General features: G+C 37.8%; 1 protein-coding gene across 2 annotated transcripts in view; it reads left to right on the forward strand.

The window, feature by feature from the left end:
* GPC6 (glypican 6) overlaps window positions 1-13,277 on the forward strand; it is a 1,087,352-nt gene that overhangs the window by 746,718 nt on the left and 327,357 nt on the right. For both annotated transcript variants that reach the window (XM_060288063.1, XM_030856917.2), the window contains exon 4: window positions 919-1,084. In XM_060288063.1, the coding sequence (XP_060144046.1) occupies window positions 919-1,084 (166 nt within the window). The remainder of the gene's footprint in view (window positions 1-918; window positions 1,085-13,277) is intronic.

The raw sequence follows: 13,277 nt of genomic DNA on the forward strand, positions 1-13,277 counted from the left end.
CTTAACTTAAAGATCAACATTATATGGAACCAACCAAAAAAATACCTCACTAATGTTTATATGCAGTCATGAAAAAGAGCTTTCTGTATTTTTTTCTGATTTTGATCCACACCATTTTAAATATTCTTTCCTCTTAAAGTCAAATTGGAATTTTCAGTGAGTCTAAAAAAGACCTGATTGGTTTAGAATTGATTAACCTAGGAGTATTCACTGCTTATCGTATTCAAGGTAAATAGCACTTGATTATCGGTTGATTAGTAGCTCCTCTGAATTACTGCAAGCATTTCTCTTCACATTCAACATTGGATCCATCTTCCAAAGTTCCCAGAACTGCAAAGCTTCAGATTCCTGAAGAGGGTGCCTTGACAGTTCCATTGCTTCTAAGCAGGCCTGGATCTCAGAAATCCCAGACAAGTTGATATTGATCCTTCTAAAAAAGTTATGTACAAAGGAAGTGTTTCTGCAAACCTCCTTCAGAAACGGTCAAATAACCAGTTGGAAAATTTTCTAAAGGTGTCACATTAAACTTTAATAATACCTTCATTTTTATGGGGTTTTAACTTTGGAAATTGCTTTCACATGCATTATCTCATTGCATGTTTTATTTCATTGAAACAGTGTCTAGGTTTTAGGGCTAAATTGCAATGACATAGATATCAAAATGTTGACAAGGACAATTCAAGAAAAATGATTACTACTATGCCAAACAGAAGTATTGACAAGGAACTGACTGACTTTAAGATCAAGTACTACAGTGTGTTCAGATTCTGATGGTTCCTTTAGCCCGCTGCCCTACTGCTGGAGCTTTCTTAGAGCCATTTCACCTTTTTTTTTTCAAGGAGGAAATGAGTCACTTCTTTTTGTCTCCTTCCATCCTTCTTATTTCTGATTTTCTTTTTCTTTTCAATCAATCTCCAGGTGAGCCCGACCCCAGGCTGCATCCGTGCGCTCATGAAGATGCTGTACTGCCCTTACTGTCGGGGACTCCCCACGGTGAGACCATGCAACAACTACTGCCTCAATGTCATGAAGGGCTGCCTGGCAAATCAGGCTGATCTCGACACCGAGTGGAATCTGTTTATAGGTAAGGAGCGGCTCAGCGGACAGGGCTGTGGGAACAGCAGGCGTTCGTGGTACCTGATGGGCAGGTCCAAACTGGTGATGACTTGTAGAGACTAGGAGGATTAAAACAAACACAGGTGCGTGCGCGCGCGCACACACACACACACACACACACACGCACACACGGGCGCACACGCACACACAGCGTTTAGCAAATTATAAATGTATTTCATTTTTCTTTATTTTTTGTAAACCTGAAAAATAAGACTTCCTGGTCTATTGTGAAGGACAGTCCTGTTAAAGATTGTACGAACCAGCTGTACTGAATTAGCTGATCTCTCTGATGAAGATAAAAGTAATCTTGTTGAATTTCTGGGGGCTCCTGTGAGTAAGGGACATTTTACAAAAGAATCTTGTTTTAAGAAAAAGCCCACAGTACTGTCTCTTTCTTATTTGTAGTATCTCAACATAGTCACAGATATTAGTAAACAATTCCTTCCTTAAACATCTATGATGAAAATAACTCAATATTTTTGCTAAAATATGCAGATTTTCTTCCTCAGTCTCTAGAGAAGAATGTTTTCAGCACAGCAGCATGAAACAGCCTTCCTGTCTTTAGAAGGGAGGAAGGAGGGAGGTGGGGAGATACAGGGAAGTTCTGTGAATCGCCACTGTGGTCTGGAGTGGCAGAAACCGCTCATGGGTCTGCGCTGCCAAAAGATATTTCCCAAATAGCTATCCAAGGATGAAAGGACAAATTTCATAGGTAGGCTTCTCCCAGGAAAATACACAGACCTTGAAAGAGTAAATGTGTTTTCTCCCCTTCTGTCAAATGGCCTTCAAATAAAAGTACTTTCAATTGCTTTTACTGGGATTGCATAGTGACAAGCAGAGTGCTGCCAGTAACGGTGGCACTCGTCAGCCTCAGAGGGACTAAGTTATTTATGCAAACCTCTAAACCAGAAGGCTTGAGTAAAGTCTTCTGACATCTAAGATTTGGGTAGGAAAGGAAAAAGATGCATCGGAATGCAAAGAAACCTTAGCCCACCGTGCAAAAACGTGCATTCAGCCTTGGCGTCAAAAGCCATTACCTGACACGCTATTATGCTTAGGAAGCCCAGAGAAAACTGTTTTGAAGTTTTAGAAAAAAGATTTTAGAGTGGGTAGATCCAAATGGAAGTCATCCAACAAAATCTCAGAAATCATTACAGAGAGAATAAACTGATGTATTCTTCTCTCTCCCTTCAGTGGGAGGACAAAATCCTTTTGTATGATCTTGGGTTACCTCATTTGAGAAATGAAGGAGTTTTTTAAAAGTTAATCATTAAGGTACCTTTCTGACTCAAAAATGATATGATCCTTTGCTACGATTTTTGTTCTTTGCTAAGATTTTGGAGAGAAGTATGAATATTTTTTAAAAAGTAAGCTTGATCTTCTAAAATATAAATTTACATGCATTTTGGCAAAGACGCTACCTAAATAATGCTAATTAAAAAATACTCTCATCCTTCATCAGTCTACTCAATTCAAAAGGAAAAAGTAATTCAAATGTATTATATTGGTATAAACATATTGTCACTTGCACATGTAAAGCCTAAACTAAAACAATTTTATAAATCATTGAGAGTGGTAAAATTAAAACAAATCTGTAAATTAAATGCAAACTATAAATAAAAAAAAACTTAACGTTACCCAAAAAAGTACTCTCATCAAGAAATCTAAAAAGATTTACCTATTTAGAAAAACAGATAAAACCTCATAGCATCACCACTCTTGAATCATAAAGATTATTCATACGGTTTGGTTGAAACTGCCATAATTCATAACACAGTTAAACTCTTTTGGTCAGCTTGCAATCTATTGATGAAAGTAGGCATGTGGATTTTGTTAAGTAGAGCAGGACATGATTAAAAATGAGAATATGGGCTTTCTAACTTGTAAGAGCAACAGTGACTTCTTAATTGGCTTTTTTTTCTCAGTCCTGGCTGGGTATTTGACGTGAAACAAATCCTTATACTTCAATCAACTGGGTTTCCTAGATGCCAGTTTGATGTGAAATTGAATGTCTGGAAAATTATTTCATTTAAAAACCTAAAATTTGAACCCAGCCTGTGTTGGAGTACCTGATGTTGTACCATACGTTGGAAGGGAACCTCATGGTAATCCTACCATCTTAATATATTTCATACCTCTTGCTCCCCTATCTCATTTTTTATTTGTCCTAGAGATCGCTAAGAAAATTCTTCCAATTTTCTTTCTTTGGGTTTTCCTATGGCATTGAGAATTGACCACCCACCTAGACTTATAGGGCAAAATATGTTCTTACTAATACTTGTCCGGATGTGAAGTGTTAGTTCACGAATTCAGTACGTGAATTAGTCAAATGTGCCAAGTCCATTTCCTATACAGATACATCCAAGATGACAGTGTTCATGAATGCAGCAGCAAAAGATCAGTGACCAAATCAGTAATTCAACAAAAATTATATATAATAGCCCTCTCTCTGATTAGCACCTGCATCCTATCACTCCTGGGCTCCCAGCATCTTGTCATCAAACCCTTTACTCCTACTGCTGTCAATTGCATGTGCTGTCTCTGTCTGCTACGTTAATGTCCTAGTTTATACATTTTTAATACATGGTCATCTAAAATGTTAACAGTGACATTCAGGCAACCATCAATAAAAACAAAGATCGAACTAGTGGCACATTCTCATCATCTTTAATTATGAATTAATTGAAAGTGATTTGTAACGATTTAGAATTCAGTTGGTGTCTGCATCATGTCAAAAGAAAGGCACTCCACTGATAAAATGAAATGTTTTAAGTGTTCAAGTAAAAACCCCAGTGGTATTCCATTCAGTTCTGAGGTCCTGTAGTTTTTTTTTTTCTTTTTTGTTTTTTTTAATCCTAGGGGAAAAATAAATCAGGAGTTCTACTTGGGATATATTTTCATAGTCTGAGGGAAAACGGTTTGTGGGCAGAACGCAGTCGTTTCGGTAATGTCCTGTGGTTCTTTTGAGTGTTTGGCATTGATACCAGCATTCCACAGATAAGAGTTGTTCCATTGGACAAGGGACCACGTTGCAGATTACACCTAGCTTGTGAGCACAAAAGTTAAGGCTGAAGTTACATTTATATGGCTATAATAAATCTTGCTTCTACTTAAAAATCTAGGATATGTGGGAAAGCCTCCTCCTAACATCTGGTACCTTCTGTAACTAGAGAATAGAATGGACTGAGAATTAGAAAGGAAAAAAAAATGGTTTTTCAGTATTAGGAAGCAAATGTTGGTGAGACTAAAGATGGATTCTGTGTTGTTCTGTAATTTTTTTATTACTGAAATGCTGTAGGATACTTATTACTGTAAGTAAAAGGCAAAATGATCTCTATAGTTCCATATAAAAGTGAGACCTTAACGTGTTTTTTCCCAACATGGGAGCTTAAGTTTTCAGGTTATCCCAGTTAGTGAACGCTTATACTCTTAACATATTAATTCAACTCATTATATTGAGTAAGCTAGACACGTACATTTTTTTGCCCTCAGGGAATTTGATGTCGTTAAATTAATTAATTATCAACTGTGATGAAGTGTTATGAAAATAGAAGCACGGGATGCTAAGTTTCTCCTCAGTGGGGGAACTTAACCTCATCCGGGGGGTCAGGGAAGCCCTACCTTGCTAAGTATAGAATAAAATACTTATTCTATTGAATAAGTATTGAATTATCATTGTCAAACATAGTTGATGTTGAGCAGCCGTAATATATATAATTGTGACATTATAGGCCCCAAGTATTAGCAAGTCCCCGTGACGATTTCAATAGGTCTAGCGCGATCTATCAGCGGTTCTTAAATACTTGGTTTATTTTTGACACGTTTTATGATCAACTCTCACCACCACCACTGCAACTGACTTGAAATGGTAAGATTTGGAAAAATGTGTGTTCCTTTTTGTCCAGAAAAGGTTGAATTCTCTGGTCTATTGGTACCCTCTAATGAGGGAGAGACAGAAGAGCAGTATTTTTAATTTAAGCCTTTAGGCCTTGGGCACTCGTAGATCAGACAAACCAGTGATATCAAACTTTCTTGGCTTTCTTCCTCCTTTCAAACCAATCAATTACTAAAGTCTCAAGACAGCAAACTGGCATGAGAACACAAACAGAAAACCCAGTGTAAGTACCACATCTGTGCCAGGCCAAGAGACAATGCAGTGGGTACTGTTCATTCATCCTCTCGTTTATTCATATATACAGCACATGTTTGCTCAGTGTCTAGCATGGATCTTGCTCTGGTGTAAGCATTGGAGTAGAGAAGATAAGGCCCTGCCTGCTGAGAACAGGGCTCCATATATGTTCTTTGAATGGAATAAATGGAAACAAGTAGGCAGAGGAATGGACAGGAATGCAGGAAGAGGCTGTTCTGTTTTACTTTGTAAGTCTACTCTTTTAATGGAAGTATGACTAATTCAGTCATTTAAAAAGTGCATATCCCTGTTGTTAACGGACTCTATGAGTGCAGGGATGGCAGAAACAAATCAGATAATGTGCCTGGTTCTTTCATTGTGACAGCTGCTATCAAGTTTTAAATTAGAACCAGCCGCAAGGAAGCTGTGTTAGGTCAGTCAGAGGACTCGTGTCATATTATAAATGGCTGTTTGGGGGCACGGATGACTTTCTTAGGACCTGTAAGAGTTGTTTTATCCTCAGGGTATTCAGTGTATTCACAACTTTCTATCTGGGGGAAATGTTGCTAGATAAACATGTATTGTTTCTTATAAGTAAACTTGGGTTATCTCTTTATAAAATGTACAGGACTGTGAGATGTTGCATTTCAGAAGGATATAAAATAAACACAAGGAGCTATTGCAAGCGTTTGTATAAGATACTCCTTTCAAAGACTTTCTTAAGCATGAAATCCTATAAATCTGATGCACGTTTTAGTTATAAAGAATTCCGTAGTAAATGTGATATGACTGTGGCCGATATATCCTGAAATGCCGTGTTTCAAAAACCTCTAGACCCTAAACATAGAAAATTATTTCAAGAACTGTAGCTAGCAGCAAGCTCTCAAGGCTTCTTCATCTCTACTTTGTATAGAGCAGACAAGAGCCTATTCAATAATACAGGCCAGAAACTCAACTCTTCAATTGAGGAACAATATATCCAAAGCAATTACGGTAGAATCTGATCTCACTGTTAGCTATAGAACTTACTTTTGCCCTTGTGCGTTCCTAGAAACACCAAGAAAGATTTAAAAAAAAACAACAGAAACACTTTATTTTCTATCAGTTGAAATCTAACCTCTCTCAAACCTCTGCCTTCCTTCTATAGTCATTGATTCAATATTCCTCATTTCTCATGGACATTTATCATATGCTGTGTTCTCTCTGTAATGCTGGCAGAATGCATAAGCAGTGCTAACTACTCACTGAGAAAAAGAAAAAAGAAAGAAAACAGTTGGCTGGTACCCAGCAGCCTTTCACGAGCAGCATTTGTTATCAATTTCCTACGTTTAGAAAGCGGTTTACTTCTGAACTCTGCATACGTGAAAATATTTCTCTACGGCACAAGAGGGTTAAAGTCTTAAGGGTGGTATAATGTATGGGGCGATTCAGCAAACACAGAGGGAGGCATTTCCTGACCTCTGAACACTGATCAGCAACTCAAGGGATTCATGGGACTTGAATTTCCATTCTGAATCAAGCAGATTTTCCCATGGATCAAAGCAGGCAAAGCACATGAAACCTAAAATTCCTTGGTGTAACAGACAAGCAGCCCTTCTAAGGTATGCAGTATGCGTTTCCCTGATCCCCAGTGCCAACTCCTGTTCGTCCATCTCTTCCAGTTCCCACATACTCAACTTCTATACAATTTATAATTATAGTTATTCCATTTTCTACTTACTGATGACGATAAATGAGATTCTAAATTAGAGTTTCAAGCTGGAATTCATGGCACAATATAATATGACACTAAGCAATGGTCTGTAACATGGCATACCTATTTTTGCAAGTATAAAATTCTTTAGGATATAAAATGTTCCATTTATAATGGGAATTTCACTGAAATACCTCTCCTGCCTTATCATGCTCTCCAATTTCTATGAGAACCAGTTACAGAAGGATTTCGTTTACCAGGAGAAAGCAGAGCACATCAGAATTATTCAAAGTGGCTCGAGAATTGCCTTTGTGTTTGGGATTTTACCTTTTGCTTTTAATTTACACTTCAATTTCAGGGTTTCCTAAAGATAAATGGTTTAATTTGATAATTATTTCAAAAAGTACTTGTGTTTAATAATCAACATCTGATTTTAGTAACATGATCGTTTTCACTGTCATGTTTTCAAGTTCAAACTATAACACAAGATGTCTGGCTTTTGGCATGCCAAGAGAAAATATTTGATGATTCTTTAGAGTGGAATTCAACAGATTCCAAGTTAAATAGATCCCAGAAACCCAGGCAAGAATCAGACACTACCATTAGCCCGGTGACATGCTTAGCAATTCTGATTTCAGGAGATGAGAGAAACATGAGGTAGAAGAAAGCGTTGTGCTGTGGAAGCTAGAAAATAAGAAATATAGATAGGGTGACGTTAGTGGATTGGTAAAGAAAACACTAAAACACGTGACTGTTTACAAATAGCAAACTTATAACACGTCCCAAGGCCACTGCGACCTAAAAGTCCTTCATGTGGTGACCTGTTTAATAGAATAAAGGAGTGGGGGAAGTTACCTCCTGAAGTATTGAGATCACTCTAAAAGTCCTGATTAGTAGCTAAGATGAAAATCTTTATTTTAACCCAAATAAGAAATCCTTGTATAATGTTGCTGTACTTTATTAAAACATCTTAATAACAGTAGTGTTCAATGAGGGTACTTGGACTTCATTTCTCAAAAACATAACATTTACATTAACATAGATATAATTAAATCTTAAATAGAAGTATATTAGATAGAAGAATCAATAGATCCTCCAATTGCTCTAAAAGTTCCTTTAATTCGTGATTATCTCAAGAGTAGAACTGCTGATCACGTCTTAATGTTTGAGTCACTTTTGAAATTAGTTTTGATTTTCCTCAGACTGTTTCTTTAACACTAAAAAAGTCTTTTTGAATCTTATTCTTTTCATCTTCTTTTCTCTGTGGATTGTTTATTATGAGCAACCTCCAAGGAACCAGGGGAGAAGCCAGATTAGAAGAGACGGGCCTGTGAATTATTCTGATGGTTAAAAACAGGTTTTCATTGGTTACTCTAAAAGGGAAATGGGTATAAATGTCCTTGGGAGTAATTTAAACTTTTGAGAACCTTCATGGTCTGTGAAAACTGTGAACTTGTAAGTCACTTAAAAATACTGTGTCGGGCTTCCCTGGTGGCGCAGTGGTTGAGAGTCCGCCTGCCGATGCAGGGGACATGGGTTCGTGCCCCGGTCCGGGAAGATCCCACATGCCGCGGAGCAGCTGGGCCCGTGAGCCATGGCCGCTGAGCCTGCGCGTCCGGAGCCTGTGCTCCGCAACGGGAGAGGCCACAACAGTGTGAGGCCCGCGTACGGCAAAAAAAAAAATTGTGTCTACAGATGTTTGGGAAGATAGCCAGGAGAGAATTTAAATTAAAATAGAGCATGAAATATGCCTTGTCCTTCAAACAACAGCTTATATATAAATCCCACATAATAAAAAGATACGTCCTCGATTTTTTTCTTTGCATGGATTTAAATAATTTGCTACATTAAGAATTTCCTTTATTATGATCTCTGAAGAAGTGAAAATTAGAAAGAGAAATGAAAAATAAGTCATTGAATATATGACATTACCCCAAGAAGAGATATATCTATAAGCATCACATTTTTATTCTTTAAGGTGCAGGGATCTTCTAGAAAGAAAGATAACACTGATAATTAAATGTCAAAAAAAAAAAAAAGGTCAGTATTCACCACTAAAATCTCATTGCTCAGGAAATTAACTGATTTAATGAGAGGCCTAAAAATAATATCAGATGGAATAAATAAGCTAGTAGATGTGAGAGAGTTTTGGAAGTACTCTTGGGTTGCCAGAGCTGATGTGGTTTTGAGATTGACTGAATCAGAAAGTGACTCCTGTCTTACCTGGGCCCTACATCTATCTCCGGTAGCATCATAATAGCTTGAAAAAGTCAGGTCTCCCAGAGGAAGCAGAACCATTCTTATGTAAAAGAGTTTGTTGACTTCAAGAAGGAGAGTATTCTCAGAATCCATGACAATCAGCTGGGGAGGGCAGTTTGGAGCCCTTGATCTTATTACTTACGGATAGGTCTCCTGATTTTCTAAATTCAACGTCCTAGACTTTTTTTAGATTAGTTCTTTATCTTTAACATAGTTTAGTGCTCCAAATTCCTCTGTGTTAACAAAGTCATAGCAATGTATTCCGTAGTCCAAAATCTATGTGTGACACCCAACCAGATGGGAAAACTGAAATCACCGATAGTCCTAAGAGTGTTAGGCAGGAATAAATTCTACAAATACAGTGCACAGTGCACTTTTAAGGTGTGGCTTGTGCTAGGAGCTGACTTCTAGAAGGTAACTCCGCAAAGTGAAATATATATGCATACATCCCTTCATTCATCAGCCTTGTAGTATTTTCTGTTGAATTGCTGTGTCTGAATATAAAATATTTGGCAAGTTCATGGTGACCCAATTTAATATATGCCTAATACTACCATTTATTGGTTGAAGATCCAAATCTATACTCCTCAAGGTTGTCCGTGAGAGAATGAATGTTCAAGTGTGTCTTGCTATTTACCTGCAGTTACAGTATCCAAATTCTAAAACTATGAGAGAGTTGTAAGAAACTTTATTCCCCATTTTGGGTGGTTCTGGGTTCCATTTGGAGAACAGACATGCGTATAACAATAGCTAACATGTATTGGACATTTACTTTCTATCAGGCAATACTGTAATCTTTTTACACTTTTCATCCTTACCACAACCCTATTAAGTGGTCAATATTATGATTTCCATTGTACAGATAAGTGACCTGTCCAAGGTCATCCAACATGCAATGCCAGGATTTGGCTTCAGAGCCCAGGTTTTACTAAGTGTTTAGGAAGTAACTCTTAGTCTCTGGCTATATGGATTGATGGGTATATTGGGAGAAATTGAGTATTTACTCTTGCCGGCGCTGTCCAATAGGATTTTTTGCATCAATGGAAATAATCTAGGTCTGAGCTGTCCAGCACAGTATCACTAGCCACATGTAGCTATTGAGTACTTTAAATATGTCTAATGAGACTAATCAACTGAATTTTTATTTTATTTTATTTTGATTAATTTAAATTTAGTCACATGTAGCTTTTGAGCACTTAAAATGTGACCAATATGTCTGAGGAGCTAAATTTCTCGTTTCATTATTTTAATTTATTTTAATCTCTCTAAGTGGTTAGGGCTTACTCTATTGGACAGTGCAAGTTTAGACCATTAAAACACCTATAATTTCCATCACATGGCTCAGCATCTGAATATGTCCAGTTCTCTTCAAAAAGGTGTTTATTAGATGCCTTTTTTGTGCTTCGATCAAGACTGGGCATATGGTGGACACAAAGGAAATAAAAACTGTACTACCCAATCCTGAGAAATTTTAATTTTCCAAAGAGAAGAAAAGTGTGCTTTCAAAGTGGGAGTTTGGTCAAGTGAAGACCACATAGTTGCAAGCAGTAGTCCTTGAATCACTGCATGAATTTGAATCCTGACTCCACCATATATTATTGTGTGTGACTTGGCGAACATTATTTAACCTTCATAAATCTAAGGTGTTTTCTCATCAATAAACTGGAGATAATAGAACCCACCTCTTAGCTTTGTGAGGATTAAACTAGATAATGTATATACATATATCTGAAGGATAAGACATGTCCACAAAGGTGGCACTGAAGGAGAAGCCATGTGGGTTTCTGTTCAGGTAAATAACCTATGAAGGTATGAGCAGAAAATAGAAAGTAGGGAATAGAAAGCAACAGAGTAGGCAAGGAGACAGTGGAAGATCAGGGTACTAGAATCATGCATACAAAAGAGGTAACAAGGGCAGGCTGAAAACCACAGGAAAATTGGTAAGAGGATAGTTAATCAGGAAGAATTGAAGGGACAAGATTAGAGAAAGTGCACCTCATCACAAAAGCTTCTTTTTATGCCTGTTTCTGGGTTTGCCTTAGCTCCTGGGAGGCAGAATCCATCCCAGTAGAGAGGACCTTGCTGTTGCTCAGGTGAATAAGCACTTGGTGACACTAAGATGAAAAAACAGTGGTGCAAAGGTAAGGATAAGCATGATGTGCTTAAGTGCTTGTGAGGAAACCAGGCAAGCTGAAATAGACATGCTTGCTGGTGTGTACTGGAAGGTAAGATTGGTCAGGACTGAATCATTGAAGCTTTGAAATTCAGGCCAAATACTTGACTTTCTTTTGTCTTGTAGGCAATGACAAGTCACAGGGCATTTTTATCCAATGAATGGCAGGATCTAAGCAATAATCTGGCATCAGATAAAGGATGGATAAGACCACTGGTAGTGAGACTGTCACCTAAGCATGGCATGGAGGGAGAAAAGAAGACAGCACTAACGATAGAGGTGAAAGTAAAAATTTATAGGACTTCATGGCTAAATATAGGCAACTAAATGTAGAGGGTAAAGAAAGAAACACATCAGATCTAAGATAAACATGTGAAAGAAGGAGGGTGCTGTCAGCCAATAGAAAAGCTAGCTCAGGACATGGCAAACATGGATTTCTTCCATCTATTTAGTGCTTGTTGGACTTGAGAAACAGTGGTCCCCAAAATAGGAATGTCCAACTGAATACTGAAAATAGTAGTGTTTTATGTTCCTAGAACAGGAGACAGGGATGCCAAGAACCATTGGAGGGTTTCCACTCCAAATGATTCCGTAGCCAACTTCCCTAATCAACTCTGTCAGATGGTGTCCTGAATCCCTTCTTGTGGGTACCACACAGGTGCCTGCATGTTCTCCCCCTGTGAAATTATACTATCTTTACCCCTAAATGTTAAACATTTAACAGCCGGCTCATCAATGTGAATTCTCAGAACGAGCCTTTTTCTGTACTCCCCAACCTCTTTAATCAAGTGTAGTTAGAATGTCAACTGTGTAAATATGTGAATGCTTAGCGGGATGAGTCAATGGAAACATGCATTGATTGCTCCCCAAGATATATTTTCTCACAATTCAGGAACCCCTTGATGGTCATATTTATCATATATATTGAGATTTTATCATTGCAGTCAATCCAAGAGGAAAGTATTTTCTATTGGCTTTGACTTTTGCCATCCTCAATGCATGAAATCTAGGGTTACTTTGTTCATTTCTGGCCAATGCCAAGTTCTGAATTTCATATTGAGGCATGGAATTTGTTAATTTTATAAAAACAAAACCGTGCCTCTAGGGCGTTCATTTCCTTCGCTGGCAAGAACGCCATGTATTAGAAAGCAGCCCCTTCATTGCATACCATATGGTACAGCTGTCACCAATGAAAACTCAACTTGTAAGGACCAATGTAATCTATTCATTAGTTTCTGAACATGGAGTCCCCCCTAGGAGCAAGGCAAACACACACAATGCAGCTTTTGCAATGCAACATTGGAAGGAGCGGTGAGTTTTTTTTTTTTTTTTTTTGAATCTCATAGTGCCACGTTACTGATTTAAGAATGCCCTAGAGTATAAATTATTTCTCCAAACCCCTATAATGACTTTTGTCAAATGCCTTCTGCTTAGCCCATTAAAGGTGAAAACCATGAAATATTATTTGATTTGTAACCCAAGAAAATGCCCTAAAACCACCTGTCCCTCTTTGGAAAGCCGCCAGAATAAAGTGAGAGTAAAGGTCGCGTCTGAGAACAATCATTGGAGGTTGCAGCATGTGGCTCTGATCAAAGGTTGAGCCCATGGCTACATGTAGGCTTCCAGTCTCTTTGGGAGGATTTCCATTTATTTTTCTTAACCCACATAGGAATCCTGGGTTTTGAGGTCAACATTTCAAATAGTTTAATAGTGGCCATACAACATTAAAAAAAAAAAAGGAAAAAACCTGACGTTGAATTGTGTTGAATAGTTATTATGTTTTCCTTTGAATTTGATTTGGAGAAGCTGATTTCAGGATACATTTAATTTCCATGTGGAATTGGTAGATATTAAACTCCACTTCTCCTGAGTGCCTCGGGTATTTTTTAAAAATCACTTGAATTCTG

This window comes from Globicephala melas, chromosome 18, assembly GCF_963455315.2.
Source record: "Globicephala melas chromosome 18, mGloMel1.2, whole genome shotgun sequence".
Taxonomy (NCBI): domain Eukaryota; kingdom Metazoa; phylum Chordata; class Mammalia; order Artiodactyla; family Delphinidae; genus Globicephala; species Globicephala melas.